Source organism: Kryptolebias marmoratus, linkage group LG12 (genome assembly GCF_001649575.2).
Source record: "Kryptolebias marmoratus isolate JLee-2015 linkage group LG12, ASM164957v2, whole genome shotgun sequence".
In the NCBI taxonomy this organism is placed as follows: domain Eukaryota; kingdom Metazoa; phylum Chordata; class Actinopteri; order Cyprinodontiformes; family Rivulidae; genus Kryptolebias; species Kryptolebias marmoratus.
Window position 1 is genome coordinate 5776474 of NC_051441.1, and position 27868 is coordinate 5804341.

Sequence of the window (27868 nt, forward strand, 5' to 3'; positions counted from 1 at the left end):
CTAAATGCTACAGCTACAACCTTTCTTATAATGTCACAGCCATTTTCTGTATTTTAAAATTTTTAAATACCTCTGAACTAATTAATGTTGAAATCTGGTGATTTTAGCTTAGTTCTCCTTGAAAGTCATTCATTTCTGCTTTAAATATATACAAAGGTTGTATCAGTAGTGATCTATAAACAGGAGAAATAACTGTTTATTGAATCAACCTGGGTGTGCACACAGAAGCAAAGTTACTGATAGATGTCCCTGATGTGATATTTGAGAGCAAACTGGAGGACACTCGAAAGGTACAGGTTTCTGTATTCAGGTTTCCTTCTTAAAACACATAAAAACCCTTTGAAAAAGTTTAATTTGTCTCTAACTACAGAATTTGCTCTCAAAGACTGCCATCTAGAGGCATGACCTGGTAATAAATGTAGGTAAAATTCACAGCTGAGTCTCACAAATACATTTTTGGCCAGGAGATTTATTGAAAACAAAATAAATTTTGGATATAAAGCAAAACTCTACGCCAGCTATAAAGTTTCTGAGAATTAGGAGATGGTTGGTTTTCAGAGAAAAACTTTTCCTCAGATGGGTCATCCCTCATTTTGCTCTTCAGCTGCCTCCAAACTCCAAACATGTCTTGACATCCAGCCGGTCTGGGAGTCTCAGATAGTTCACCATGTGTCCTGATGTGTGTCAGGCTGAGACTCCAGCTTCCCATTTAGTTTCAGCCTCCTATGTCAGTCACTTTTATTTCTGAAAAAGATAAGAAAAAAAACAAAACAAAAAGCCAAATATTTTCAGCTGAGATGGAGTTCCGCTGATATGCGTGTTTGTTTTGTTTTTCCAGATATGTGCAGGTTAAATTTCGCAAACTCCTCAATATTTCTTTAGTTAATGCCTGAGGGTTGATAGTCGTGTTATTCCTGGCTGGCTATGGGGATCATTTTTCCAGGTTAGTTTGTTATTTTGGAATCTCTCAGCATGCAGAAAGACAAAGATATGTATCATGTAATAGTTTAGATATTTGGAGGAAAAAAAAAACTTTCATTGTTCTTTGTCCTCAGAATTTTGACAAGTTAAGAAGAAACCTTTTCTGTTCCTCTAAAACTGATGTGTTTTGTCTTAAATGTCCATCACGTGAAACATTTTGAGCTCCTAATTGGATTTGACTGATCAGTAATTATATTTAACAGAAAGTGTGTTATTGATTCTGAGGATGAAATGTGATCAGAAAAGCATGCAGAAAAATACAATCAGATTCTGTTTTGCAACATTTGACTTTTATCTAAATGTTTTGTCTTTGAGCTGAAGATTTGTTTCTGTCAGTGTTGTCTGCTGTATGATTTTTGTCCACATCATGAGGCTTTTTGTCTCTTTAACGTCACCATTTGTTGTTTGCCCAGAATCAACAGCAGGCCCCACAACCTTAGCGATAAAAAAGCATCAATATAAATTTAAAAAGTGACCAGAAACACATCTTAAAATAAATGTAAAACTTGCTCAGATTCTGCCGGATGCTGTTTTCTAACAACTCTGTTTTAACAGCTTAAAGTGATGATAAGTCTGTGTTGTGTTCACCACTTTATCACTTACTTCTCAGTTCCAGGTTGTTAGAAAATAATTATTGCACATTTAAATGTTGTGCGCTCTGTTGCTTGTAATGTTGTCTGCCCTCTAACATAACTTCAGCTTGGATGTAAATCTATTCAACTTCCTAAGATGATGCATTTTCTGACTGTAATGAAAAAAGGTAATCAAGCCATTTATATGCAGGTATTTTAAGTTTACTGTTTATTTTGTTCTGTGTCATAAATGCCCAGAGCTATAAAAGTCCATTTTGGTCATCACTCCTCAGCTGGTGCACGTCTGTGAACTGTTTATATATTAGGTTTCTGATTAATCCGGTCCTTCTTGTCTCACACAAAACACACAAAAGACCCTGGGTTATTTTGACCAGGTCAGACATGACTGGACTTTTGCTTTAGGATGTAATAATTAAATAAGCCTTCTTCGTTTTTGCTTGTTTCTACTTAACATCCTTCAAGTTCTTAACTGGCAGTGAAACAAAGCTGATCCTGCTCTGCATTTCTTTAAGTTTATTCTGAGTGATTGAGCTGCAGTTTTGATGTCAAACCCACCTGAATGTTCAGTCAACTGCTGCCAACATGGCGTCAGCCAGCTGAAGGATCAGCTCCAACGCAGCCGAGCCAGATGCCTGGCTCTCAAACAAAAAACTAATTACTTGTGTCGCCTTTAATAACTTGCATCAGCGAATGCATTTTTTTTTTCATCATTTCTGGCAAATCTCCAATGTGTACAAGTGCCCACAAAGCAGATGCTGGAAAAAAAAAAAAAAAAACAAGTTAACTGAGAAAATAAAGGTGGTTAAAACAGCAATCACTCATAAATAATTAATCAGCTCCAGGTCGCTTTTTTTCTTCATCTTGCTGTTGAGGTTCATCTGATTTCACTGAGGCTCTGTGTAAAGCTGTGCAGATGATATTATCAGCCTCAATGTCAAAGTCCTCCCCACGGTCTGACAAAAATGCCCTAACCTGCCTTCTCCACCTGATCTCTGGAATGTAGTGTTTTATTCCCAGAGGCAGCTGATACCTGCGCCAACAACTCGAGATGCAGCTGAGACTTGCAGGTCACCACCGCAGAGAGGAGGGTTTCAGGTATTTAATTGTATGGGTGTACAATATAAAAAAATTTATAAAAAAACCTGATGCAGAATTCTGAATTTTAGGCTGGTATTATATTTTAAATGTGTGGTGTCTAATCCTGGTCCCTGAGGGCCACTCCTGCTTGTTTGACTTGTTTTCCTGCTCCAACACACTTGGTTCTATGATTGAATTATCTCCTCAGTTTTTCCTCAACTTCTTCAGAAGCCGTTTAATCACCCCATTCATTCAAAACAGGCGTGTTAAAGCAGGGAAACATCTAAAACATGCATGATAGTGGCCCTCAAGGCCCAGGATTAGACCCACTGCTTTAAATCTTTTCATTGGTTTTAGGAATTCTTCTTGCCTGTGCTTTTTATGAGAAAACTTTATGATAATTGAAATAATTGTGTGGTCATAAAAATATGTTTAATATATGCCTCTTCTTTTGTAGTTTTTTTTATAAATAGAAAATATTTAGCTTCATTATTATATTTTATAGCTTCTCTTTTTTTTGTCCTTGATATTGTTTTTTGAAAATCACTGTAACTATTCTCCACATTAAACAGTTTCTCACAATAACGTTTAAAGCCACTAGGGGTCAACCTTTCCAGGCCAGAAAATTTAAAGACTGCCATGTATCTTGGGTGGTATTGACAAATGTATAGCAGCAACACACATACTTTTTTGTATGTTTTGTTTTTTTAAACCACCTGACAAGACATGAGTTAAGTTTAAGTTTCACTAAAATCTGTTTAGTGGTTCATGAGATACTTTGCTAACAGACTTTCTGTCCAATAGTTTTTTTTAGGAATGTTTCAAACAATAAAACTGATGGATCTGTTAGCAGTCACAGTATGTCCTAGGGATCACTCACAGCTACTGTCACGCCAAATTTTAGCTCAGTAACTCTGAAAAGGACTGAGTAATAGCCAATTTTGTGCTTTCTAAAGTAGCTGTGGCAGCCATCTTGAATCAGAATGAGCCCAAAAGTTAATCAGTTGTAGATGTGCATGCATTGATTACTTTCTGAGAGTTTCATTAAAATCTTTGAAGTCATTTTCAAGATGTTTTGCTAACAGGCGTTATTCTCAAAAGTTTATAGGAATATTTCATACAAAAACCTAAGGGATCTGTTAGCAGTCACAGTATGTCTGACAGCTACTATCACACAAAGGTTTAGATCAGTATGTTCAAAAACAACTCAGTTGTAGCCGATTTTATGTAATTGTGGTGTCAAAGAGACTCCAAATGGTAAGCTAGGTAGTTTTAGATGTTTCTCTAAAGATGACTTTCTGAAATGTTCATCAAAATCCATTTAGTGATTCAAGAGATATTTTGCTAACAGACAGACAGTCAGAGTCGCCGTGCACTCCAGTGCTCCTACGCAGGCCCCAACAAATCTAGAGACACGTTTGCAGGTTTTGAAGACACAATAGGTGCCTGTCATACGACTGCATTGGAGCACTGGAGTGCGTTAAAGTTAATACTGTTTGTACTATCACATTTTGCACAATTGCGTCAGAAATGGCGTCTGATTTGCCGTAACAGCAGGGACGAACACAAACTTGGATGAGATCAGAAACGGGCGGAGGTGAGGATGACCCGATATCTAGAGAGGAAGAAAGGTCACCAAACACACTTTCCCACCCAGTCCAGCTCACACAGACACACACGCAGTCATGCACTGGTGTGTGTGTGTGTTTGCCAGATGAGGGTGTGATACATGACTGCTGTCACTGCTTCCTTCTCTACATCAGGACTCGCACAGCATAGAAACTGCACCACAATATACTGCTCACTGAAGATACATTGAAACACTACCTGAGGAAGGAAAAAAGACACACACTCAGCCATCTGTTCTACACTCAGGGGACAGGAGTGTTTAATCAAATCCTGACAAAGGTGAAAGGGTACTTTCAGCAGAATGATGCAGTGACTCTGTTAATATATCCCCAAAAACTTGAGCTAAACTTCAACTGCGACTTTCATACTGAAACAGATGAGAACAAACAAGAATCAACAATAATTAGGTCTACAATGCAGGTTTAATAGTTTAAAAAAATAGATCAACACGTGCACAAACATGGTGTGGGAACAGACATGAATTATTCTTTCAGACTGCAAAGTCCATTAGTTCCTGACAATAACAGAGCTACATGAAGGTATATAAATACACATTTTTCTTCCAAATCTGAAAGCACTTTGTTGTGGCTTTATCGTCATGCAAAACTTAACATCACATAACCAAGCTATCATGTTGCAAGCAAAGAAACATCTTCTTGTCATTAATCACTACTTTGCCAAGACAAATTAAACATATTTGGTCTGGATGGAGATAAACTCTTCATTAGTTAATTCACCATCAATCAACAGTTTGTATTTAGACAGGAGGAAGAATTTAAAGACACGGTTAAAAAAAAAAAAAGAAGAACAATACCAGGATGTACTTCTCCTGTCACACCCATTCATTCTGCCCTTTGTGCTGTAACCTTTGACCCCAAACCCCCCATACACTCACATAACTTTATCCACACATTGTTGCCTGACTCGTTTCCATGTTTAAACATAAATATCACACTGGAGATGGATCAGAGTTAGGGAATAAAATAAATTCATCTACAAAGTCAGACAGTTCTAATGAAAAATATCTTGTTTGTTAAAGTTACTCATTGCAAAGTCATGAAGACAAGACAAAAAAAAGAAAATCTGCACAATAATTTTCTCATATTGATGATTAGTGACCTTAAATAAAATAATTTGTAAGCAAAGTTTTGAACCAGATGCCAGCTATCATGTGTGTTTGTTTACCTATGGAAACATAGGTCTAAAAATAGGTCAAACTTTAAATTTACCATATTTGTTTACCTGCACAGACTAATATGTCAGCCATTTGACTCGAGCTTGCATGTGGTTTTTGGTGTGATGTTTACACTGAGTACTAAATACAGAATTGCATTCAATACATCTGGGGACTTACTGGAGTTCAAGAAAGTTCAAGAAAACCTTTTTATGTTTGACTTCATACTTTGCAATGACTACATGTAAAAGTAGAATGATTACATATCATGAGGAGTGTCACCTAACAGTCCCTTTAACTTAACTTTTGCGAGTTGTGGATCCTTTGTCAGCACAAATAACCCTGAATACATTTTTTCCAGTACAAATAAAGCTCTATTTTTAAAATACCAGGTGCAAACTGATTCAGTCATTAGTCATTTTTCCAGTAAGACGATTACTAACAAAATCTTTTTTTTTTCATACAGTAAATGAGATGCTCTGACTATTGCACAGTACATAGATATTGGGTTAATCTGTAAAAATGCCTTAACTATAAACAGGTACTGTTTCTAAACATGGCTCAATTGTGGCTGATCAAAATGTTTAAATCCTTTTGAGTTGTAAAGTAAATGTAAGCTTGTCAGAGACACACAGACACCAGGAAGGTTGTCTGACAGATAAAGGATAGCAGCAGTCCTAGAATGGATGTCCTCATGGCAGTGGTTTCATTTTAAGGGGTGCCATCGCCATTTTTGGTCTTCAGCACCACCAGGCTCACCATCACTGGTATAAGGGCGATGGGAGTGATCACCAGGGCAAAGATGATGGGCGGCAGTGGGTCACTGAACTCTTCTGTGGAGCAATCCTGGAAAAACTCTGAATGGATGTTCACAAAGGTCTCCTCTATGAATGGGTTGGGCCACGGGATCACAAGACAGTCAGATATTTCCTCTGTGCATTCGCTTAAGTTGCTGTACAAACTGCATACAACGAGAACATGACAAGTGAGCGTCATATTAGAACGTATTTATTTAATAAACTGAAAATCTGGTTTAATTACCTGTTCACTTTATCCCAGATACACCAGTCTGTGTTGTTTAGTTGTGCCATGTCCTCTTTAAATTTAAGCAAACAGTAGTAGTTGACCAGTAAGGAGAGGCAATCCATCGACGTTCTCTTAAATGTATGATCACAAAACTCGCAAAAGCTTGGACAGTTACGAGAATTATTCCCACAGGCTGCAAGAATTAAAGTTAAAAAAAGATTAGAAACAAAGATGTTCTGAAAATCTCATATTGGCAAAAAAACTGTTGAAATTAGTTCCAATGTATACATTTTAAAAGTCTTAGTTATTACAGAATGATAAGAATGAAATGTGAAATATGTCACCTACCAGATGCCACAGCAGTGTCTCCAAGGACGTCTAAATGAGAGAAAAAATACAGTTTCAAGTTAAAAAACATTAAAAGTATGTCTCAAACCTGCTGTACACTCAGTCTGATTCAGTTCAAACCTACATACTGTGAGATTTGGTTTATTTAAAAAAAAAATTTAGCCCAGTGAATCTGTTTTACATCTCTAGCACAACTGTAAGGCAGCCATTTTTAGCTGTAGAGGAGAGACCACACACTCACCAGAGAGAAAAGAGAGGAATACCCCAATGAAACCAGCAGCTCCCTTCATGTCAGAAAAAAATGAATAAAGGTGCGATTTCCCCAAGTGATGAAGCTCCCAGACTGTGTACAGCAAGGCATAACAGGAAACCCGGCAGGGTTATCTTCGGTTAACAGATGTCCAAGTAATGTTACCCGCGGTTACCAGATGTTCTTCGAAGATCTGTCTGATGGCCCTGCGCCTTGGCAGCAGCTCTTCCTCTCTCCAACTCACGTTTCTTCAAGTTTTTCTTCCTTTTTTTTAAAGGGGTGGAGGCAACAAAGATTGTTCTCTCTATTCTCCCAAATAAAAGGAGCACACCCAAGCTGGGGCTGGACTCACATCTGAAAACCCTTTACTCTTTAACTCTTGTTCTGCTTTTTAGTCTCAGTTTCTCACAGTCGTAGGCCTGGCCAGCTCACAGCATGTGATTTATTTGCCTTTTGGGCTGCCTCTGCCAAATAGGAAACATAAGTAAACATTTAGGGCTTAGCGTTTTGGGGTGGATGTAATCATGACTCGGCAGGGTGTGCTACAACAGCCACGATTTCATATTTGGGTTAATTTGAGAAAACTTGAAACAAGTAAAAAAAAAGAAAACCATCAAATTTTCAGGGAAAATATGACAAATCTATCTTCTTTTTATATCATAATTGTGGTAAATCTGTTGGGTAGTTTCTGAAATCTTTTTTAAAAAGTTCAAAACGGGGTGTTTCAGTTTTCTCCCTGAGTTTTATGCTACAGAATCTGCATGTGAAGCCTTATACATACAACATCTGTTTGCTGAGCAGCATTTTGATTTAGTAATGACATCAGGAAATGTGTCTTTTCAGCAGAGGAGGAGCTCAGAGTTGGGGGCGTTGGCAGGGGAAAGGGGTGGGGGGACAGTAAGGGAAATAAAAAAAAAGAAAGAAAGAAAAGCGAAGGCACAGGATGAGGAACAGTGAAAGGGGCGCTGCTCCAAGATCCAGTTGTTTCACAACTCAGAGTTCATGCGTTGATCGCTGACGTTGCGTGGGGTGAATGACGAACAAAGTCAGTAAGTGGAGCCAGGTGGGGGCTGTTCATAATGAGGTTTCATTTAACCTTTAACCCCAAACCTTTTACGGGCCTCATATCTACGGCTGTTGACCCGTCTCTGGTAGAGACCTCCCCAAGAGTTTATCTTGGATTCATATGACAGTACAACCAAGGAGATCTCCTGGCAGAAGACAGAATCCCTGAGCTCTGTTTTCTGGGTTTGTTCGTTCCAGGACAGGCTAAACAAAACAGTTTAAAGAAGAAAACATCCCCCCACCCCCACCCCCCGTGAACACATTATCTAAAACCATACAGCATCTAAAGTCTACATAATCTTCATCCTTTCTGCTAAATTATTTAAGATTGAATAAAAGAGCCACACAATGATGCAGTAAACAATTAGAAACAATAAATACCTCGCATTCGTTCAAGGAATGCATATCGCCCGACACTTTTCATGCCAGAGTTTTAGACTAATATCATTTTATATTGAGAAATGACAGCGTTGGGCAAACCTTGACAAAAACATTCATCACCACCTCACACAGTATCACCGGACGTCACGCTCAGTGTTGTGAACGACTCTCGGCTACTGCCACATTAAAGTTTAGCTCAATATTTGTAAAACTTGACTGAGATATAGCCATGGTTGATTAGTGAATGAGTCGTAGATGAACATTTAATGATTACTTTTGGCAAATTTCAATAAATGCACACAAACACTGGCAAAGATGAATATGGGTGACAAAAAAAAAGCTGAAACTCACTCATAATCATTTCATCTACTGAATGGTTGCCTGTATAGAAGAGATTTTGTGTTAGTAAAGTTTTGCTGGTCATGCATGAGATTTTTTGATTTTCTTCATACAGTCTTTAAAATACCTGCAGTTATTGTAACCGGCTGCACTGTTACCTGGTCATTAACCAGACAAGTCACTGTTGAGCATCCTGGAATGAGAAAAATTATTTTTAAAAAAACTACAATTTTAATTAAAGGAAACACTTCATTAAACTGAACTACTTTTACAATAACAATCCTGTTCACGGGATTTTCCAGAGCTGTGAATGTAGAAGATGAAGAGGAAATAACTCTGGTAAAGCTGTGGGGACTTATGAGGTCAGTGCATCCTCTCTTTGTCTCCCCTTTCTTTAAAGAAGTCCTAATTTATTCAAGGACATTTAAAATTAACTACAAGAATTCCCCTTACACAAAAGTGAAACATCTAATCTAGGCAGCGAAAAGTAATAGGACGTTAGTTTTTAAAAATAACAAAAAGCTTAATGCTAATATTCCCACAAAAAACACTAAATTCATATTTTTAAAATAAATCTGCTGCCTCAGGCTCATTTAAATGAACAATTTAGCTAATCAAACCATATGAATAAACTAAATCATGCTTTGCTTCTTTATAAAAGTATCTCAGTTCCTTTTTAAGAGGTGAACCAAAGAGCAACAAAAAAGACATGTCTTCAAAAGTATAAATTAATTAACAATGAAAATCATCCACTCACCCCAAATAAGAAGAGCTGCTAAACCCCCAGAAAACACAAAAGAGAATTTGGTGAGTGTCATTTTTCCTAGCAAAGCTGTGTTCATCTTCAGAGTTGGGTAGAGATTAGAAATCTCAACCTTTTCCACAGGAAGGCTCTAAAAAAACAACAGGAAAGCCTTATTTCCTAGTATGGGCGGATTCACCGAGTGGGGTGATCCTCTGCTAATGTAAGAACTGATGTTGGTTAAACATCATCATCACTTTTCTTTTTTATATTTTTTTTAAGCAGAAATTGTGAAGTTCCAAAAATTTTTATTCTCCATTTCCTTTCTCCTTCTTTCTTCTTGCTTTGCCTCTGATTTTATCACTACAATGATTTGATTTTAGGAATAAATTCCCACAGCAGTGGTTTCTTAAACTACGTGAGTCATTCTCAAACATCAGGTTTGGTGTTTGGAAATATTTGCATGTTAAACTTCAGTAGGAACTTGGTTTTATGAGGCATGTGCAGAGATGATGATGCCATTTTAAAGTTTCCTTTCATGTGTTTAAAAAAAATCCAAATATATGTGTCAGACCTTTAAATCAAATTTGAAAAAAAAATTTTTGTTTGTTTTTTTTTTTTTGGCAACACATTTGATTAGATTTGGGGTTGCTGACTTTGTTGCTGCACAGTAAGATTTACAGCGTTTGACTTATGTAAGGAATGCACTTTTTCAGTCTGTACTGTGGTATATATCATCCGCGCTGAGGACAAACACCCCTTTTTCCCACCGCCTATGGTTTAACGTCATATTAAGTAAGGACACCCAGTCTTAAACTGAAGGGCTTGTTCCTGTCAGGGAAGGATGAGTGCTCTTTCTCAGCTGCTGGGTTTGGAAAAAAGCCAGGTAGTTTTTCAGCTTTTGCCAAAATTGCTCCCACATTTTATTTCACTTGACCTCTGGAGCTCAGTTTTATTTAAAAGACAATAAATAAATAAAATCCAACCAAAGAGCAGCTAAATATCCGACTTGCTATATGAGGGTGGTTAAACAGAGACATAGATTTGTTTATGATGAAAAGCAGAAAACTTGTTTCACATGTTGTTTAATTAATTGGGTGGTTATTATTTTAAATAACTTCAAAATTGCCCGTTTTATTAGTTTCTTATTTCAAAGCTTTTGTCACTGAGAATTTACCTTGTAACAAATCTGAAGAAATGAGTCGTCTCAACAGGCGCCAGCATCAACACCAGGAGTTTACACAAAAACAGAGCTAAAAACTTCCTGCTAACAGCCCCGTTCTCCAAGCTGTGTGTTTGTTTGTGTTCGCAAGGTGGGCTGGTGGCGTGCCAAACATCCAGCTCAAACAGATACTTTTGCTCTCTGAATGCATGATAAATATTCAAGATTGTGTGATATGAACAGCAGAGACGAGAGAGCAGAAAATGTAACATAATAACCATGAAAAATCAAAATAAATGAATTAAGTTGATTTGGCTTTGTGTTGAGTTTTCTTATCTTAATCAAATGCTTGCAAAGGGCACAAGTTGTGTCACTCTGTAAAAAAAATAGTTGAACAGTGCCATCTTGTGTGTCAAAGAAGGATCATTTTGTGTGTGTTTTTATTATAATTCTTAACATTAAAATGTTATTTATATCTGAGAAAAAACTCCTGAATGAGTTCTACAAAACAAATAAAATTGTACTAAAATCACTACTTTAAATTGCCAAAAGGTAAAGTAAAGTAGCCTTCCTTCTTTTAGGAATTTAAAAACATTTATTTGTATAAAACACTCTTTAATGGTACCCTTAAAACCCGTTTGTTAAGTGTCAGTGGGAAGCAAATAAGCACACAAACTGGTATGCATATACAAAAAGACATCTTACTTTTAATATCTGAAACACAAGACATTTCAGCAGAATAGTCTAAGAGTTGATGTCTGCTAGAGTAAACAGAATCATCCCCAACAGGGAGGTTATATTGTTGTATTAAATATTCTTCAAGAAAATATAAAGGAACGATAGCAATTTAAATGTTGCAGAGACGGAGATGTGGTCAAAGTCTCCAGAGATTGTTCTGTAGCCTGGCAACAACTGATCTGACATTACACGTAGCATCAGCAAGAGACACATTTGAACTTTTGGTGGACAGAATGGGCAGAAACTCACAGCCAGCAGCGCTGACGGGATCATTTCAGGCCAGCTCACACAATCTTTCCTGCTCTTTCTTGCATAAAACAGCCAAATGTCAACCTAATTCAGAGAAAAATTAAAGGCCTAGCATTCCTAGAAGAACTGCGTATCATCTTTCATGCTAGAGTTTTAAACTAAGATTAGCTTATATTGATAATTAACAGAGTTATAGCCATTTGATCAAACCTTAACTTAAACATAATTTAAAATGTATGCGAGAAGTCACACTCAGAGTATTTATTTAGGTAAATTGACCTAAGTATGACAATTTTTGTGTTTTGTCAAGCTGTGGTGACCACCTTGTTTGTTTTGACTCCAAAAGGTAATCAGTTCTATATCCAATAATTACTTCCTGAAAGTTCCATTAAAATCTGCCCAGTGGTTCATGAGATATTTTGCTAACAGACAAACACACACAGACATCATCATAAACATTATCACCCTTCAGTGGCGGGTGATAAAAAGCAGGTATTAAAGAGTCAAAACAATCTCCAACCAAGTCTTCTTTTGATCTTTTCCCAGAAAATCAGCAGTTAGTTTTGGTGAAACAGTTCAAATAGCATTCAGGGTCGAATCAGGTCAATTTAGCAGATCAGTTAGGGTTAACGTTAAACATCTGTTCCTCTGATCAGACAGTTTACAGGTGGTTTGTTTTAACTGGATGTGCATGTAGTTTCCCCACACTCAAACAGTATAATGACCTCTGGAGCCTTCCCCTTTAAATTTGACAGATTGTGTTAAATGTAGAAGTTATTATAAGACCAGATCCTTTTCAAATTTTATTAAAATGTTCCTGAGGCTGGAAACAAAAACAGAATTATAGCTTTCAGGAAGGTTACATAGATGTTGATACAGATTAAACTTTCAGGGAAAAATGAAAATATGTTTTAAAAGCAGTATTGAAGATAAAGCAAATATGCACACTAACTAACTCTAGAGAAATTGAATTTTTCTGTGGACAATCAGCTTGAATGCTGACTGCTAAATGACTGCTGAAATTTGCTGAAGAATCAGAAACTAAGTTGTTAAAGCTGAAGGAAGCAGAACACTAGCTAAAAGCCAAAAGTAAATTAGTAAAATAAAAAGCTAGTTCAAATCTAAAATTACCAACAAGCTAGCTAAAAGTAATAAAGGTTTAGCAAAGGCTGCCCAGAAGCAAAATGCAAGATAGAATCTAAAATTAGCAGAAAAGTAGTTCAAACGTACTGTAAAAGTATCATAAGGAGACAAATATAGAGCAATGATGAAGCAGATCTGAAAGAAAACAATGTGTTTGGTGGAACTGAAGATTGTATTTCTATTAGATGTAAATAAAGTTAAATACATAAAAGTTGCAAAAATCAAAAGTCATTGCACCCATCTCTGGAATGAGCTGAACGTAGGACTAAAACTGCACAAAGTGTGCAAAAGTAGTTAGTGTGTAAAAAAATGTGTGAAATTTTTAAAAACAATAACAAAAAACAGGGAAACAATAGCGTAAATGCTGATGAAAACTATTTTTATATAAAATATGGAGTGTTATGGACATTATATGGATTATTGGGTAAACCTTCAAAAGATATTTTAAACAATTCTGATTTATAGGCAGCCAGTATTCAAGCTGCCATGTTTACATATCCCAAATATATCAATTGAGAATCTTCAAACCGTGTATTTTAAATTAATACTTGAAGGTGACATCTTTAGTGATGTGAGCATTCAGTTCTGTCTTTTTCTGGTCAAAACAAAGGGTAAAAAATGTTGGGCTCCCCCTGCAGGAGGAAAGCTGAACAGCAGCTAAGAGCTGGTTTCCATCAGACAGAAGTCCGCTGGAATGTTAGGGAAATGTAAGCTGCTTTACATTTATTACTTTATCCTTTTTATGCAAATTCAGCGACTTCTTCACCAAATTGATTGGCATTCTGAACAAACATGGGTTATTTTTTTATTTTCTGTAAGCATTTATGCTTGAAACGTCTTCATTTCTGTAATACAGCACATGGCTGTCTGGGTGTTTCTTAAAGGCTTATTTGGAGCAGCGATGTGACAACCCTTAGGCCGACAGAGGCGCATGCAGATGACTGTAACACAGTTATAATCAGTTCCTGTGTGTGAGGCTAATGGCTGTTCTGTGGTTGCTCCACGCTGCTTTTTATTCCCAGGACGCACGGGTACGCGTAAATCCTCGCTCGTGTCTGCTCGGAAAGGCTGCATCACACTAAAGACGTCACCCTCCTGCTCGGGTTGGTTCCTCCGAGCCAAGTAAGTGCGCAGCTATTCGGTAGGCGAGCTACAACAACAAGCCTCCAGCAGCACCATGCCCGTGGATAACGTGGGGATTTCTCTGACATCCCCTCGCGTGGAGACGATCTCTGCGTCATATCCACAGCAGAGACGGCCTTAAATTGTTCTGGGTCCAAAAGAAAAAAGAAAAAGGGACTTGATCGCATTGCGGGCTAATTCTGTCGCAACAAGCGGGACGTGGATTTGAAGGTATTTAATAACTGCGACACTTGGAGTGGCCGTGGACGTGCTCGCCGTCACGAAGGGGCTCGCTGTGCACGTTTTTAAAGTCTTCTGCGTTTAAATGGGCGCCGTGTCGCTGCAGGACGTGGAGCACTTCATATCTGAGGCTCAAGCGCTGGGTTGGCTAGGATATTTAAATTTATTTATTTATTTTTCAAATGCACTGTTCTAATGTTCAGAGTTCGGTTCTGATTTGTGCTAATTTTTTATCACATTCTGGCACAAACCTCGTAGCGAATGTTGTCCGAGACGATTAGAAAACCCAGAAAAACTGTACTACGCACTTTTCTGCTTCGCTGGGGCACGCCCACTTCTGTGCAATGTGCTGTTAAATTCAGCCATTATTTGTTAATAGGCACACATTTCACAGTTTGTTTGTCCGCCGCTTTTACGAGCCACACCTCACGGGAAAAAAAAAAAAAAAAAACAAGAGCAGGAAGACTTCGACAACCTAAAAACATCCGCGGAAAGAGCTTGTTTTCTTCGCTTGGTGTCAGTTTTGTTTTGCCAGCAGAAGGGGGCGCTGTTTCAAATGTGCTTTTGTTCGGGGTAAATAGGGACGTGGGATTTTTTTTTTTCTAAAAAGAGGAGCTTGTGAAATACTATCAGCTACCCTGAAGTCAAATAAGTGCTAATTAAAGTTGACTGCAGGCCACACATATTGCACTAAAACTAATTCACAAGAACCACTTAGAAATAGTGATAGTGTTATTGCCAGTGCGTGCATCCGCTTGTCTGTAGGCAAAATATTTAATGAACCAGTAGACTGTCTTTAATGAAAATATTAGGGAGTAATCATTGGGTGTACATCTACAACTGATTAACTTTTGGAGTCAATCCCATCCAAGATGGCAGCTACAGCTAACTGACCTTAGGTAACACAAAAATGGCTATATTTCAGCTAGTTTTATAAATATTGAGCTGAAACTTGGAATGGTAGTAGCTATTCCCAACCCATACTCTGAGCACTGTAGATTGTGCAACAGCTTTACTCAAAACTTTGCCATTAACTGTTGGTGTCAATCCTGCATGCTAACAAAATATCTCAACAATCACTGGACAGATTTTTTGGTGAAACTCTCAGAAAGTAATCAGTGGATGTACTTCTACAAGTCATTAACCTTTGGACTCAATCCAATTTAAGATGGCCACCGCAGAAATTCAAGCTTAGCCAACACAAAAATGGCTATACATCAAGCGCTAAGTGGCTGCATGGAATCTTGTTTTGTTATTTACATGGTTTGACTAAACTGGTTATCACTCCATTTCTTCTCATCATAAGATGATCTTTGTTAAAATGTCTGTCAAGAAAGGCTAGGCGTTTAACTTCTTAAGAGAGTAGATGAAACCAGTCCTAAATAAGCAAAATAATCTAATATTAAAGTGATACAACATTCTAAAGTGAAGGTTGTCTTGCTTGTCATGTTTGTTTCTTTTAAAGAATGATGGAAGAAACAGCAGCGGCGGCCCCTGCCCCTGGGTCCGGCGACCCCCCACCAACTCCCAGACCCCCCATCTTCACACTGTCCCGCAGCCTCCTGGAATGGAGAAGGCGGGTGAAGTCTGAGTACATGCGCCTTCGCCAATTAAAACGCCTTAAAAAGGTCGATGAGGTCAAGGTGGGTCAAGTCTTTCACTGATGGATTAAAGGTACTCGTTGCAACGGCATGAAGACCAGTCAAAAATAAATTCAGAAAGTAAGAAACTAAATCCATGCGATTTTTCTTACCGTAAATTAAACATTTGTAAGTAAAATTTGTGACCAGATATCAGCTATCACATGCATTTGATTACAAATGGAAACAGCTGAAATGACTGAAATTAGGTTAATAATGATAATGTTCATGGAAGAGCCGTCTGAGATAGAGAAGTCCGACAGAGTGTTCAGATAAAAGTGCTTTGTTTGCATTGAGTGCATATCCACATTTCAGAGTTGCATGTTAAATTACTGAATTAAACTCTTTCAAACTGTCCCCTCTGATACAGTTCAGGATAACATTTTTTTATGTTTGATTTCATAGGTTGCAATGAGTGCCTTTTAATAACTATGCATGCTGGGAAAACATTTTGCCGGGCGTGTGTTGTGGCTGTTTTTGTGACATTTTTGTTTGTTTTTAGACCCTGTTCATGTCCAACAGGCAAAAGATTGAGCAGCAGACAAACCTCCTGAACGCAGAGTGGTCCAATCTGAGGATTCAGACCATCCCTGTTTCAGCCTCAAGTGGAGCCAATAAAAAGGTGCTTTCTGTAAAAAAAACAAAACAACAAAAAACAAACAAGCAGGTTGCAGGTGGAGGGTTATGATGTTAGAAAACAGCTTGGTAATGCAGAGGATGTTAACCTCAGACCACCTCTGCTTCTCTTTCAGATGTGTTCGGTGGAGTTTGGTTTCCCAGGGTTCAAATCTCAAGCCGTTGCCATGAAACCTCTGTCAACGGTGGCAGGGATCCCCTTCATGTACTCGTGGTCACCTCTGCAGCACAACTTCATGGTATGATAGAAAGCACATTGTAGATGATGCAGTGACAGTCATAACAACCTTAGAGCACACTTTGTTTATTTCATTTTGCCCACCTCTGAAAGTCAAAGATGTGCAGTGATGTTTTTACTCATGTCTCTGTGTTTGTGCACGCATGTGTCTGCCTGTTGTCAATCTGATGAACCACAGAATGAGTCCTAATGAAACTTGCAGAACATATTCGTTGGATGTACATCTTTAACTGCTTATCTTTTGGAGCCAGTCCAGTTCAACACAACTATCACAGCTAATCAACATTAGCCAGCACAAAAATGTCCAAAACTCAGTCAGTTTTACAGATTTTGACAAAAATCTTCACAAAACATACTCTGAGTGGGACATCTTCCAATATTGCATGAGATTGTGCATTGCAATATTTTCATAGTTGTAACCAAAATGGCCCTAAATCCATCCTCTGTCATCATAAGATGATCTTTGTCTAAACCTTTGGCATTAAGATGGCCGGTGACATGAAATCCTTTACGGAATGCTAGGTGTTTAATTTTTTAAGTTTTCATCTTCCCAAGCTTACACTTTGAAGAAAAAAGAACATTCCTGCAACTCAATTTGGTTTGGGTTTTTCATGTTTTAGTATGTGTGGTTTATAGTTACTATTAAATATCTACAAACGGGACCATGCAAGCATTCTGCCAAATGTTTAATACGTACAGGTCTGTGTTTATTTAATTCAGAATCTGGGCCCACCATCTTTAGAGGTTTCAGGGTTAGATTCAGCCCCAGACAATGCCGTAAGTGAATTTACATGTGGTTTTGTGTTCTAGGTGGAGGATGAGACGTTCCTCCACAATATTCCTTACATGGGAGACGAGGTGCTTGAGCAGGATGAGGCCTTCCTGGAGGAGCTCATAGACAACTACGATGGTGTCCATGGTGACAGAGGTATGTGCCAAAAATCCTAAATATTCACTTCAGCCAATCTGATATACATTACATTTTGTTTCTACAAAAAAATATATGTTTAGACTATAGTTTTCAGGTCTTTGAGTGAATATTACAGGAGTAACAGTTCTTATTCTTTAGAATGTTAGAGATATTTAAGAAATAAGTTTCAACAGTTTTTAGTTTCTGACATGCTGATTGTGTCCCAGAGGGGGGCTTCATCAGCGATGAGATCTTTAAGGAACTAGTGGACGCCTTGAGCCAGTATTCTGACCATGAAGATGAGGAAGAGGAGGAGGCAGCAGCAGCTTTGGTGGAGGTTACAGGGAAGAAAGAGGAAGAGAGGATGATGAGGAGGAGCTCGGCCGAGGGTTCAGATGAGAACAGAGCTGGAACATTAACCAGGAGGAAGAAGAGAAGCACTGTTGAGGGTGAGTTTTCACTTGTGCCTCTCTGGGTTCAGAGTTCTTTAGTGTGAACAAGGCATGCTCTGTTTCTCTTATGACACTGTGCAGCTGCCACAAGGTCGCAGCGCCACAACAGCTCTTGAGCTGGCATTGTTGCGTTAAAGCTGCCCTTGTTTCTGTGTGAGGTCACCGTGTTTGAGGGAACTTGTTTGTCCATGACACTGATATGACCTGGCTTTAATTAGAAAACCTAGCGGCCCCCTGCGCTTGGATTTACGGGAAAGTAAACAATATCCAAACTTTGCCAACACTTAGTGATAGTGAAATGAATACACGCCATCATTCAGCCATCGCATCTCAAACACATGCAGGAGTCTGCAACCTTTAGGTTTAAGAGAGCCAATCAGTCTCTTTCCAATTAAATAAAGTCACAAAAGGCTGAAAACTCCATGTTTCTCTCATTTTCACAGAAAGGTGTTTTCAGAAGTCTGAGTGGCCTTGAGAATTGGGGGGAAAACAAGCTGTTGCAAAATGTTTAAATCAGCATATTGCATAACCTTTATTTGTGAATCTGTATCAAAACCTGATGTGTGGACAAATTCTGTTTATTTGTGTAACAATCTTTGTTCCGTGTCTACAAAAGTGAGGGATCTGTCCAGCAGCAAGAGGATCCCCAGCGATAAGATTTTCACAGCCATCGCCTCAATGTTTCCTTACAAAGGCACCACGGAGGAGCTAAAGGAAAAGTAAGAAAAAGTGCTGTCAATTGAGAGATCTATGTACACCATGCTGATTAGGCTGTTGCTTAGAGTTCACCATGGAGACCTAGGCAGTCAGGGGGTAAAGCAATAATGGCGGCTTCCTCTCAGGCTCTTTGAGTCAAAGGGGTAGTTGCATCAGCATCTGAAAGAGCTCAGAAACTCAGAAAGAAACATCTTTGCCCAACGCCATCACACACTCCAATAAGCATATGAATGGCGTTCCCTGAAGAAGTGACATAACAAAGTGTTTTTTCTTCACATCCTCCACAGGTACAAGGATCTACTGGAGCCTCCAGGCCCAGTGAAGCTGCCCCCCCTCTGCACCCCCAACCTAGATGGACCTTTTGCAAAGTCTGTGCAGAGAGAGCAGTCGCTACACTCGTTCCACACACTCTTCTGCAGACGTTGCTTCAAATACGACTGTTTCCTTCATCGTAATAACTTACTCTTGTTTTTCTTTTGAGAATACATCAGGATTATTGCACAAAATAAATGTCTTTATGTAGCGTAGGGGTCTGCAACCTGTGGCTCTTCAGCCCCTCTGCAGTAGCTCCTTGTAACTTTGACCAAACATAACAAAGCTTTTTTAAATCGACAATATTAATAGGTAATTTAGCAGTTAATCTGGTAAATTGTTCTGAAGGAAAAAAAATCAATTTCTGCTTAAACATCAGATCTTTTTAGGCTACAAATAAATGCTGAATGACTGCTGAAATTTGGTGAAAAAGTTAAACTGATCTGTTAAAACTAACAGAAGCAGAGCACTAGCTAAAATGAGCAAAACATCTAGTTAAAAGCTAAAAGAAGCAGTGGTAGCTAACAGCCGAAAGTAGCAGAAGGATCATTAAAATAGCCAATAGTTAGCTAAAAGTAGCAGAATGCTAGGTAAAAGCTAAAAGTAGCATAAGAAGACAAAAATAGAGCATGCACAGTTAAGCTGATTTTAAAGAGAACAATATTTTGAAGGACTTGAAAAGATCTGTGTAATACTGTTTGGAAAATATTTGTAAATAAAGTTGAATATTTAAAAAAGTATAAAAATACTAAACTAATACCAAAAGTTTCCAAAGATATGGACTCATATAGGTCTGCATAGTGTTATTTTCTTTGTAGAAGTATATACAGTAGAGTACAATGCAACATAAACTGTAGTTTTTAATGTATAGAGTAGAACTTAAATTAATTAAGTAACCTTTTAAGGGTCATGTACGTTTTATGGATTTATACAAACTTTATTGTGAAAGATGGTAAAATTGGCTCTTTTAAACTCAAAAGTTGCAGACCCCTATTGTAGTGCATTAGGTGTTTAAAATGGACATTTGGAATGTTCACCAGGTTGTGAGAATATGTTTTCTTTGGTAATGAAGCTTTTCATGCTACACCAAATGTTTACAAGAGGAAGAGTAAGGAGATCCGCATGGAGACCGAACCATGTGGTGACGACTGTTTCCTGTTACAGGTATGATATCTGCAACGACGCAACAAATCAATGCCTTCTGTCTCTGCAGGACTCTTTTATGTTTTAATGTTTCTCATGTTTCCCATCACTAAACTGTCTGTGAAGAAAGGAGCTAAAGAGTTTTTGGATCAGAACGCGCTGCGGTCACAGCGATCTCGAAGGCGACGTAGGCAGCAGCGGCCCACCAGTTCTGGCTGTGCTGGACCAGCTGGGTCTGCTGAGGAGGGCAAGGAGGGCGACAGTGACCATGAGACCACCTCCTCTTCAGGTAAGACATTAATCTCACAGCTGATGGGTTTGTTCTGCTGTTAAAAGCAGGAAAACAAAAGCCAACTCAATTAAACCCAGTTGTGCTTAATATTATTTTCAATGTTTAACCAAAACAGTTACATCTTTCTCCTTTCTCAGCTTAAGATGATCATTAAAATAAAACATTGGCATCATGGGCGAAAGGCCTTACATTTTAATATACTGTATGTTTATGATACTCTGAGTCAGTGAATAGATGCTTCATTTGCTGTAACCTCTCCTTAACTCCTCCATTCTGCAGTGCTGTCTGACCTAACAGGAGGCACTTTCTAAAAAGGAAGAATATGGCTGCAGATGACAGCTTTCAAGTCACATCCTGCTTTCTTTTAGCTTTCTCTTCTTACATCGTCTCCCAAAATCAGCTGTTTTCTTGCCAAACATAACAAACCAACCATTATTTCTGCATGATTCAGCCGCTTCATAAACACCGTCTTCCTGCCTTTTTTTCCCGTCTTTCCATAATTTCTACAGACATCTTTATGTGGAGGGCGAAAAGAAGGAAAAAAAAATCCTGTGGCTCCTCATTTTCCTCCTATTCACAGCAGACCTCTCAGGTTGCTATTAATTCCTTGCTGAAAGTCCGTGTTGGAAATTACTGGTGATCAGCCAATGACTCAGCAGACTTTCTCACATGTGTTGTGACAATGTGGAAAAACAGATTGGTGAGCAGATTATTGAAGAGCATAAAAAGCTGGAGCGTGTGGCCACCGCAGTGCTCCATTCAGCCTGTTGCCAAGCAACATTCAGCCTCCTGCCTTTAAAACAGCCATCCGTTTTGAAGGTTCAAAAATGTAAAATCAAAATTCATGATTCCCTCTGTGTGTTTATAGATATACGAATAGGGGTTTATATAAATAGCAGTATGTACATTTTGGCTGCCAAAAACTGCTAAAAACATTGAACAATCTTTGCGTGTTTGTGTGTGTGTGTGTGTGTTTTGTTTTGATGCAAATCAGAGGGGAATTCACGCTGCCAGACTCCCACCAAGCTGCGTCCAGGGGAGGATGACGGGGAGCAGCAGGCATGCTATGTGGTCCAGTGGAGTGGGGCAGAGGAGTCACTGTTCAGGGTTCTGCACGGCACGTACTTCAACAACTTCTGCTCCATTGCTCGCCTCATCGGTACCAAGAACTGCAAGCAGGTAAAGGTGGTGGTGGTGATAGTGATGGTTGGATGGTCGATTAGAGCTTAGATTATGTACTGGGAATCAGTTTCAGCTACTGCTGCACCACATTTTACATCAATATGTGTAATCTTGACTTAGTTATAGACATTTCTGTTATTTAAGGTCAGCTGACTGTGGCAGCATCTTGAGTTTACTTCAAAAGTTGATCAGTTGTAGATGTAGATCCACTGGTGACTTTTTGCAAGTTTCATTCAATTTTGTCCAGGGGTTTGTGAGATTTTTTAGGAAACAGACATGCAAACATGGGCAAAAACGTTGTTTCACACCTTTCAGTGGCAGGCGGGAATGAACACACAAAATGTGGCTGTGACTAAAACAAAAAAAATCTTTTATAAACAATGAGATTTTTTTTTTTGAGGAAGCACACTAGCAATTATATTGCCTGTTATATGTCAATAAATATGTGTTGTTTAATAGTAAACAGGAACTCTGTGGAGACACTCTTAAAATGATGCATAGTCCTTTTAAACATAGGAGACAACATTTTTGTGTTGCTGATTTGATGTTTTGCTTGCGTCAGTGTAATAACACATGCATGTCGAGCTTGTGGTTTTATGGTGTGGGTTTTTGGGTTGACTGAAGAGAGGACAGCGTGTTGCAGCATAACCTCTTTACCAGATGCCACATTTCTTATAATTACTCATGATGCAAGTTCTCAGAAAGTCCCAATAAGGGTGGTCTTAGAGATGTTGTAACCTTAAATACGGATAAAAGGTTGTTAGCATTTGTGGTGTAATATTTCAACATATGTAGCAACAATGGTCCTTTTCAGACACATTCTTTCTTTATTTCTCCTGTAAGTAGTATTTTCTGAACTGTCGTAGCTCTGCAGATATTCACAGAAACTTGCTCACTGCTTAGTGAAAATGCAGAAGCCAGCTGCATCATTATGTTTGTGTCTTAAGGAAGAGGCCAAATCTGGGTTTTGGCAACCGGAGGTGTATCAGTGTGTGTGTACACTGATACAGTTTTGTGTCTGGCCTGCTTGTTGTAGTTTTGAAAGAAGAAGATGGAGTAAGGCAGGATGTTTTGTGACATTTTTTTCTTTCTTTTGGCTTACACAGCTTGCACAATTTTGCACAATTTAACTGAAGTGAGGACAAGGTTGTTGTTGTTGTAGATGTACAACACGAATTTGTGTGAATAACGCTGTTTTTGTTGTTTCAGGTGTATGAGTTTGCCGTCAAAGAGGCTCTGATTCACCGCGTTCCTTTGGAAGATGGAGGCATCTCACCCCAAAAGAAGAAAAGGAAACACAGGCAAGATCCTGCCTATTGTTTTTATTGTGTTACCTATTATTTCAAACATCAATGTAAGTTTAAGGACTTATGACAAAACTAAATAAACCTATTTATTGTGTTTGATGTTTCAGATTATGGGCAAAAATTCAGCTAAAGAAAGGTACATTAATTTACAAAAGCATGATCTTTATCATACAACCTAGCTTTCAATGTTGTTCTGAGGGATTTGTCCTGTGTTGCTCCAGATAACTCATCCAATCAGGTGTACAACTATCAGCCATGTGACCACCCCGACCACCCCTGCGACAGCTCCTGTCCTTGTGTGATGACCCAGAATTTTTGTGAGAAGTTCTGCCAGTGTGAGCACGAGTGTAAGTGTCACCTTCAGTTGTTTCACCTGTCACAAATTTCACCAAAAACGCTCTTTTCCTCACACAAATAATAGCTCCAGGTCATAGAGACATTTTTCTCTGGGTCGCAGTGGAACAGAGCTGCAGACTGTAATATGTTTCGGCAGCGGTCAGGGGAGAAATTGTCCTCTAGTGGAAATAGGTGGTTGTCTGTTTATCACAAAGCTGCATCTAAAATGAGGTATTTTTCCCAAAACCAGAACTGACTGGAGAATTTGTTTTTTGTTTTTTAATTTTGCACTCTGGAGAGCTATCAATTCAGAAAGAGGGATAACATGAAGTAAATATTTCTCTCTTGTTTTGAAACAAAGATTTGCCTCATTTGTTCTCATGTTGTGGTCCAGTCACCTTCCCTCCCCTCCTCCTCCTCCTCATTATCCCTGCCTTTTCCCGTAGCAGAGGAGAACCCAGGCCAAACAGGAAGCAGCCCCCATTTCGACATGTGTGTATGCTTTAAAGGCTTGGAGAGAAATCAAAGGGATGTCACAGGCTCTGTGGCTGATATACAGCATCATCAGTATGAGTCAAACCGTTCCAGCTTAAAAAAGCTTAATGATACAGACACATAAGCCCGTAGAGGTTATGACTGGGGTTCTTTAAAAAACATCACAGAAAGGAAAAACTGTGTCTGGACCTCCTTGTTGTAGACAATTTTCTCTAAGTAGACACTTCTGGAAAGACATTTTGCTCATTCTTGATCGAGCCTTCTGTTCATCTGCCCAGTGGGTGTTATGTTACACTCTTAAACATTGTATTTCAGCATATCTGCCAGCAGAGGTCTCTTCCTGATGGATCTCTCAGCATCGCTCTCCTACTTACTGCAGCTTCATATCAATATACTGAGCTCTTCTGAGTCAAAAGGCACATTACAGTGTTGTAAAAAAGGTATTTGCCTCTATACAGATTGATGTTGATTTGGCTTTTTTGTCACACTTAGATCAGATCAGGAAACAAATTTTAATATTAGACAAAGATAACCTGAATAAATACAAAATGCATTTTTCAAATGATGATTTGATTTATTAAGGGATAAAAACTATTCAAACCAGCCTGGCCGTATGTGAGAAAGTAATTGCCCCCCTCATTAAGCTAAAAAATAACTAAAATTAATCAAATTTTTGGAAAGCTGAGTTCAGTTTCACCAGCCACACCCAGCCCTGATTACAGCCCAGATGTGAAAATCAATAAATTACTGAAATAGAACCGAGAAAACAGTGGTGAACCTTCCCAGGTGTGGCCAGCTGACCAAAATTACTCCAAGAGGGCATCGGCAACTCATCCAGGAAGTCCCAAAAAACCCCAAAACAATGTCCTGAACTGAATAAGAAAGAAACAAAGGGCCAAAATAGACTTCATGGAAGAGTTTCAAGGCCAAAACCACGACTGACCAAGAACACAAAGGCCCGTCTCACATTTTCCAAAACAAGACTTTTGGAAAAATATTCTGTGGCCTGATGAAACGAAAGTGAAACTTTTTGGACAGTGTGTCCCGTTACATCTGGGGTAAAACTACCACTGCATTTCAGAAAAAGAACATCAAGCTGGCAGTCAAACACAGTGGTGGGAGTGTGATGGTCTGGGGCTGCGTTGCGTGTGGTAATTGATGGAACCATTCTCTACCAGAAAATCCAGAAAATGAATTTACAGTCATCAGTTTGTGACCTTAAGCCCATTCGCACCTGGTTTCTGCAACAGGGCAATGACCTGAAGCGCAGCAGCAGCATTCCTCCGCAGCCATGTGAACGACTCATGGCCAGTTACTGCAGTTGTTGCTGCCAAGAGAGGCACAACCAGTTATTAGGTTTAGGAGCAATTACTTTTTTTCCACACAGGGCTAGAGTGGTTTGGGTACCTTTTTTCCTTAATATAAAATCATTATAAAAAAAACTGCATTTTGTATTTAGTCAGGTTATTTTTGTTCAATATGAACATTTGTTTGATGTTTTGAAAAGTGCAAAAAGCATAAACAGAAGAAATCTGTTATTGGAGCGAATACTTTTCCCCAACTCTGTATATTTTTGTACTGCTGCGCACAGTTCGCTCATGAGCATTGTGTGCTGTCTTCCTCGTGTCTGAATGTTTTCCAGGCCAGAACCGCTTCCCGGGCTGCCGATGTAAGACTCAGTGCAACACCAAACAGTGTCCCTGCTACCTGGCTGTGCGAGAGTGTGACCCAGATCTCTGCATGACCTGCGGCGCCGCAGACCACTGGGACAGCAAAGTGGTGTCCTGCAAGAACTGCGGCATTCAGAGGGGCCTAAAAAAGGTTCAGAGAGCAACTTGACATTTCAGGAAAAACTTTACTCCTGACATAGTGAAAGTTAGTGGTATGTGATCCTTTACATCTGGTTTCTCTTTCAGCACTTATTATTGGCTCCATCAGATGTTGCTGGGTGGGGAACATTCATCAAAGAGCCTGTTCAAAAGAATGAATTCATCTCGGAATACTGCGGAGAGGCAAGTCCATGCATTTAAGTCGGATTTTATTTCAGATGTGTCATTCACAGGCTTTTATTATGCATACAAAATTCTGTTGTTTTTTTTTCTTTTTACGAGCAGCTGATCTCCCAAGATGAGGCAGACCGACGTGGAAGGATCTATGACAAATACATGTCTAGTTTTCTTTTCAACTTGAACAATGGCAAGTTTTACCTCTAGTTTCTTACTGTACTGTGATGAGTCAAACACGCAAATACAGTGTGTTAAAAATCCCGAATCTATCTCTGTAGACTTTGTAGTAGATGCCACTCGAAAGGGGAACAAAATCCGTTTTGCGAATCATTCAGTCAATCCCAACTGCTACGCTAAAGGTGAGTCGGTTTCATCTGCTGAGCGAAACCAGAATTTAGAAACCTCTGTTGGCTGAACTTTATGTTTTATTGCTATTTCAGTTGTGATGGTTAACGGAGATCACCGTATTGGAATCTTTGCCAAGCGAGCTATCCTGCAAGGAGAAGAGCTCTTCTTTGACTACAGGTAGAGTCACGGGCCTTTTTGTGACTCTCCATCAGCTTAAAAGTAAAGATAAGAAGAAAGAAAAACAAGGCCTCTATATAGTGCGACTCGCTTAATTTTAGGTTGTTATAAATGTGTTAAAACTAACTTTTTAACCGAATTTGTTTCTTCCCCGCAGATACAGCCAAGCCGACGCCCTCAAGTATGTGGGAATAGAGAGGGAGGTGGACTTGACTTAGCTTCGCTGCTGTACTTATAGACTGGCTTTTGTTCCACATCTCTGTACGTTATGCAAGCTTTTAAAGCATACATAATGTTGATCAGTGAAATGCATGAGCTGTCTTTTGGCAAACCATCAATTAAACATGTTAGCTGCTTCATTAGCTTCAGTCGGATGCTCCTCCTGTGCACATATTCAATATTGTAGATGATGTTATGCTCTGGCTGATCCTCAGAAAAAATGATGTTCAGGTTCAACAGCCTGGTTTGTTTTTCTGTGATTCTTTCCAGCAGCTAGCAACACTACCTTATCAATGTTGTTAAACAAAAACTCCATGTGCATTGACATCAATTTACAAGAAAAAAAGGCAACTAGATGAGAAACCGACTGACTGAATGTAACTCGTAGATGACAAAGAAGAGATCCCGCTCATCTTTTCTTTTTACATTATCCTTTTATTGGTACTAAGAGCAATGTATATGCATTAAACATTTAGCGTTGTGTGAATATGATCACACCTGTAAACAAATAGCAAATAAATTAGTCACAGATTAAGTGTCTTCCTAAAAAAATGAAAAAGTGCCAAATGGTTCCTCACTGAAACGCTACATAATTTTGCATGTGAAATTTTGTTGATTACCAGAGGTCGTTTAAAGTGTTCGTTTCAAGATTATAATGATAGTAAAAGCAAAGCTGTCAGTGTTTGACAAAATATTTAAGTCGCAGTCATGTGTAACCTGTCATCCACTCTTGTTCGTTTATAAAAGCCAACTACTTTCAAATAAGGTCTTTCTTGTGGAGCTGAACAAAAATGAAGTTTAACGCTATGTACAGTGTATTCCCATAAAAAATAAAGGTTTAACTTTATACAAAATAAAAGCTGTCTTTATTTTTGTCGTAAAGGTACTTACTGCAAACTATGAAATAAAACATAAAAAATGTTACTCTGAACTATATCAAATGGTGCAGTTTAAAGAGTTGACTTTAAGTTTTACAGATATGCAATTTTGAAATGCAGGTACAAACTCACTATAAAAAATGTACTTTTATTTGCATACTTAACTAATATGAGCATAAATACATACCAATACATCAAAGTTGTTGGACCACTTCATTTTCAAGGACTCTTTTCATGGACGTCTCCACTGTTGACCTGTTTTTAGTCATTTTAGCTGTTTCCATAGATAAATAATGCTTGTGGAGACTGGCAGACGTTCAC

General features: G+C 38.7%; 2 protein-coding genes across 7 annotated transcripts; one reads left to right on the forward strand and one right to left on the reverse strand.

Annotated features, from left to right (window-relative positions):
* Nucleotides 1–4683: 4683 nt before the first annotated feature.
* On the reverse strand, nucleotides 4684–9773 carry ramp2 (receptor (G protein-coupled) activity modifying protein 2). 2 transcript variants are annotated; one of them, XM_017429441.3, is made up of 6 exons: nucleotides 9621–9773; nucleotides 8991–9056; nucleotides 8876–8905; nucleotides 6829–6858; nucleotides 6496–6673; nucleotides 4684–6415 (listed from the first exon to the last, which is right to left on the reverse strand). In XM_017429441.3, the coding sequence occupies exons 1-6, from the start codon at nucleotides 9703–9705 to the stop codon at nucleotides 6166–6168; spliced, it is 639 nt and encodes a 212-aa protein (XP_017284930.1). In that variant the 5' UTR covers nucleotides 9706–9773; the 3' UTR covers nucleotides 4684–6165. The 2 variants fall into 2 exon arrangements, with proteins under 2 accessions (XP_017284930.1, XP_017284931.1); XM_017429442.3 differs by lacking the exon at nucleotides 8876–8905.
* Nucleotides 9774–13534: 3761 nt separating this feature from the next.
* On the forward strand, nucleotides 13535–27523 carry ezh1 (enhancer of zeste 1 polycomb repressive complex 2 subunit). Of its 5 annotated transcripts, XM_017429484.3 has the most exons (21): nucleotides 13535–13604; nucleotides 13920–14019; nucleotides 15725–15902; nucleotides 16402–16521; nucleotides 16652–16774; nucleotides 17584–17701; nucleotides 17911–18132; nucleotides 18752–18854; nucleotides 19140–19303; nucleotides 20237–20328; nucleotides 20434–20596; nucleotides 21594–21778; nucleotides 22991–23082; nucleotides 23196–23224; nucleotides 23310–23435; nucleotides 25562–25740; nucleotides 25836–25931; nucleotides 26034–26115; nucleotides 26204–26284; nucleotides 26366–26450; nucleotides 26608–27523. In XM_017429484.3, the coding sequence occupies exons 3-21, from the start codon at nucleotides 15726–15728 to the stop codon at nucleotides 26666–26668; spliced, it is 2298 nt and encodes a 765-aa protein (XP_017284973.1). In that variant the 5' UTR covers nucleotides 13535–13604; nucleotides 13920–14019; nucleotide 15725; the 3' UTR covers nucleotides 26669–27523. The 5 variants fall into 5 exon arrangements, with proteins under 5 accessions (XP_017284973.1, XP_017284974.1, XP_017284975.1 ...); XM_017429485.3 differs by lacking the exon at nucleotides 13535–13604 and having other exon boundaries at nucleotides 13847–14019; XM_017429486.3 differs by lacking the exons at nucleotides 13535–13604; nucleotides 13920–14019 and adding an exon at nucleotides 14026–14250 and having other exon boundaries at nucleotides 26366–26492.
* Nucleotides 27524–27868: the final 345 nt, after the last annotated feature.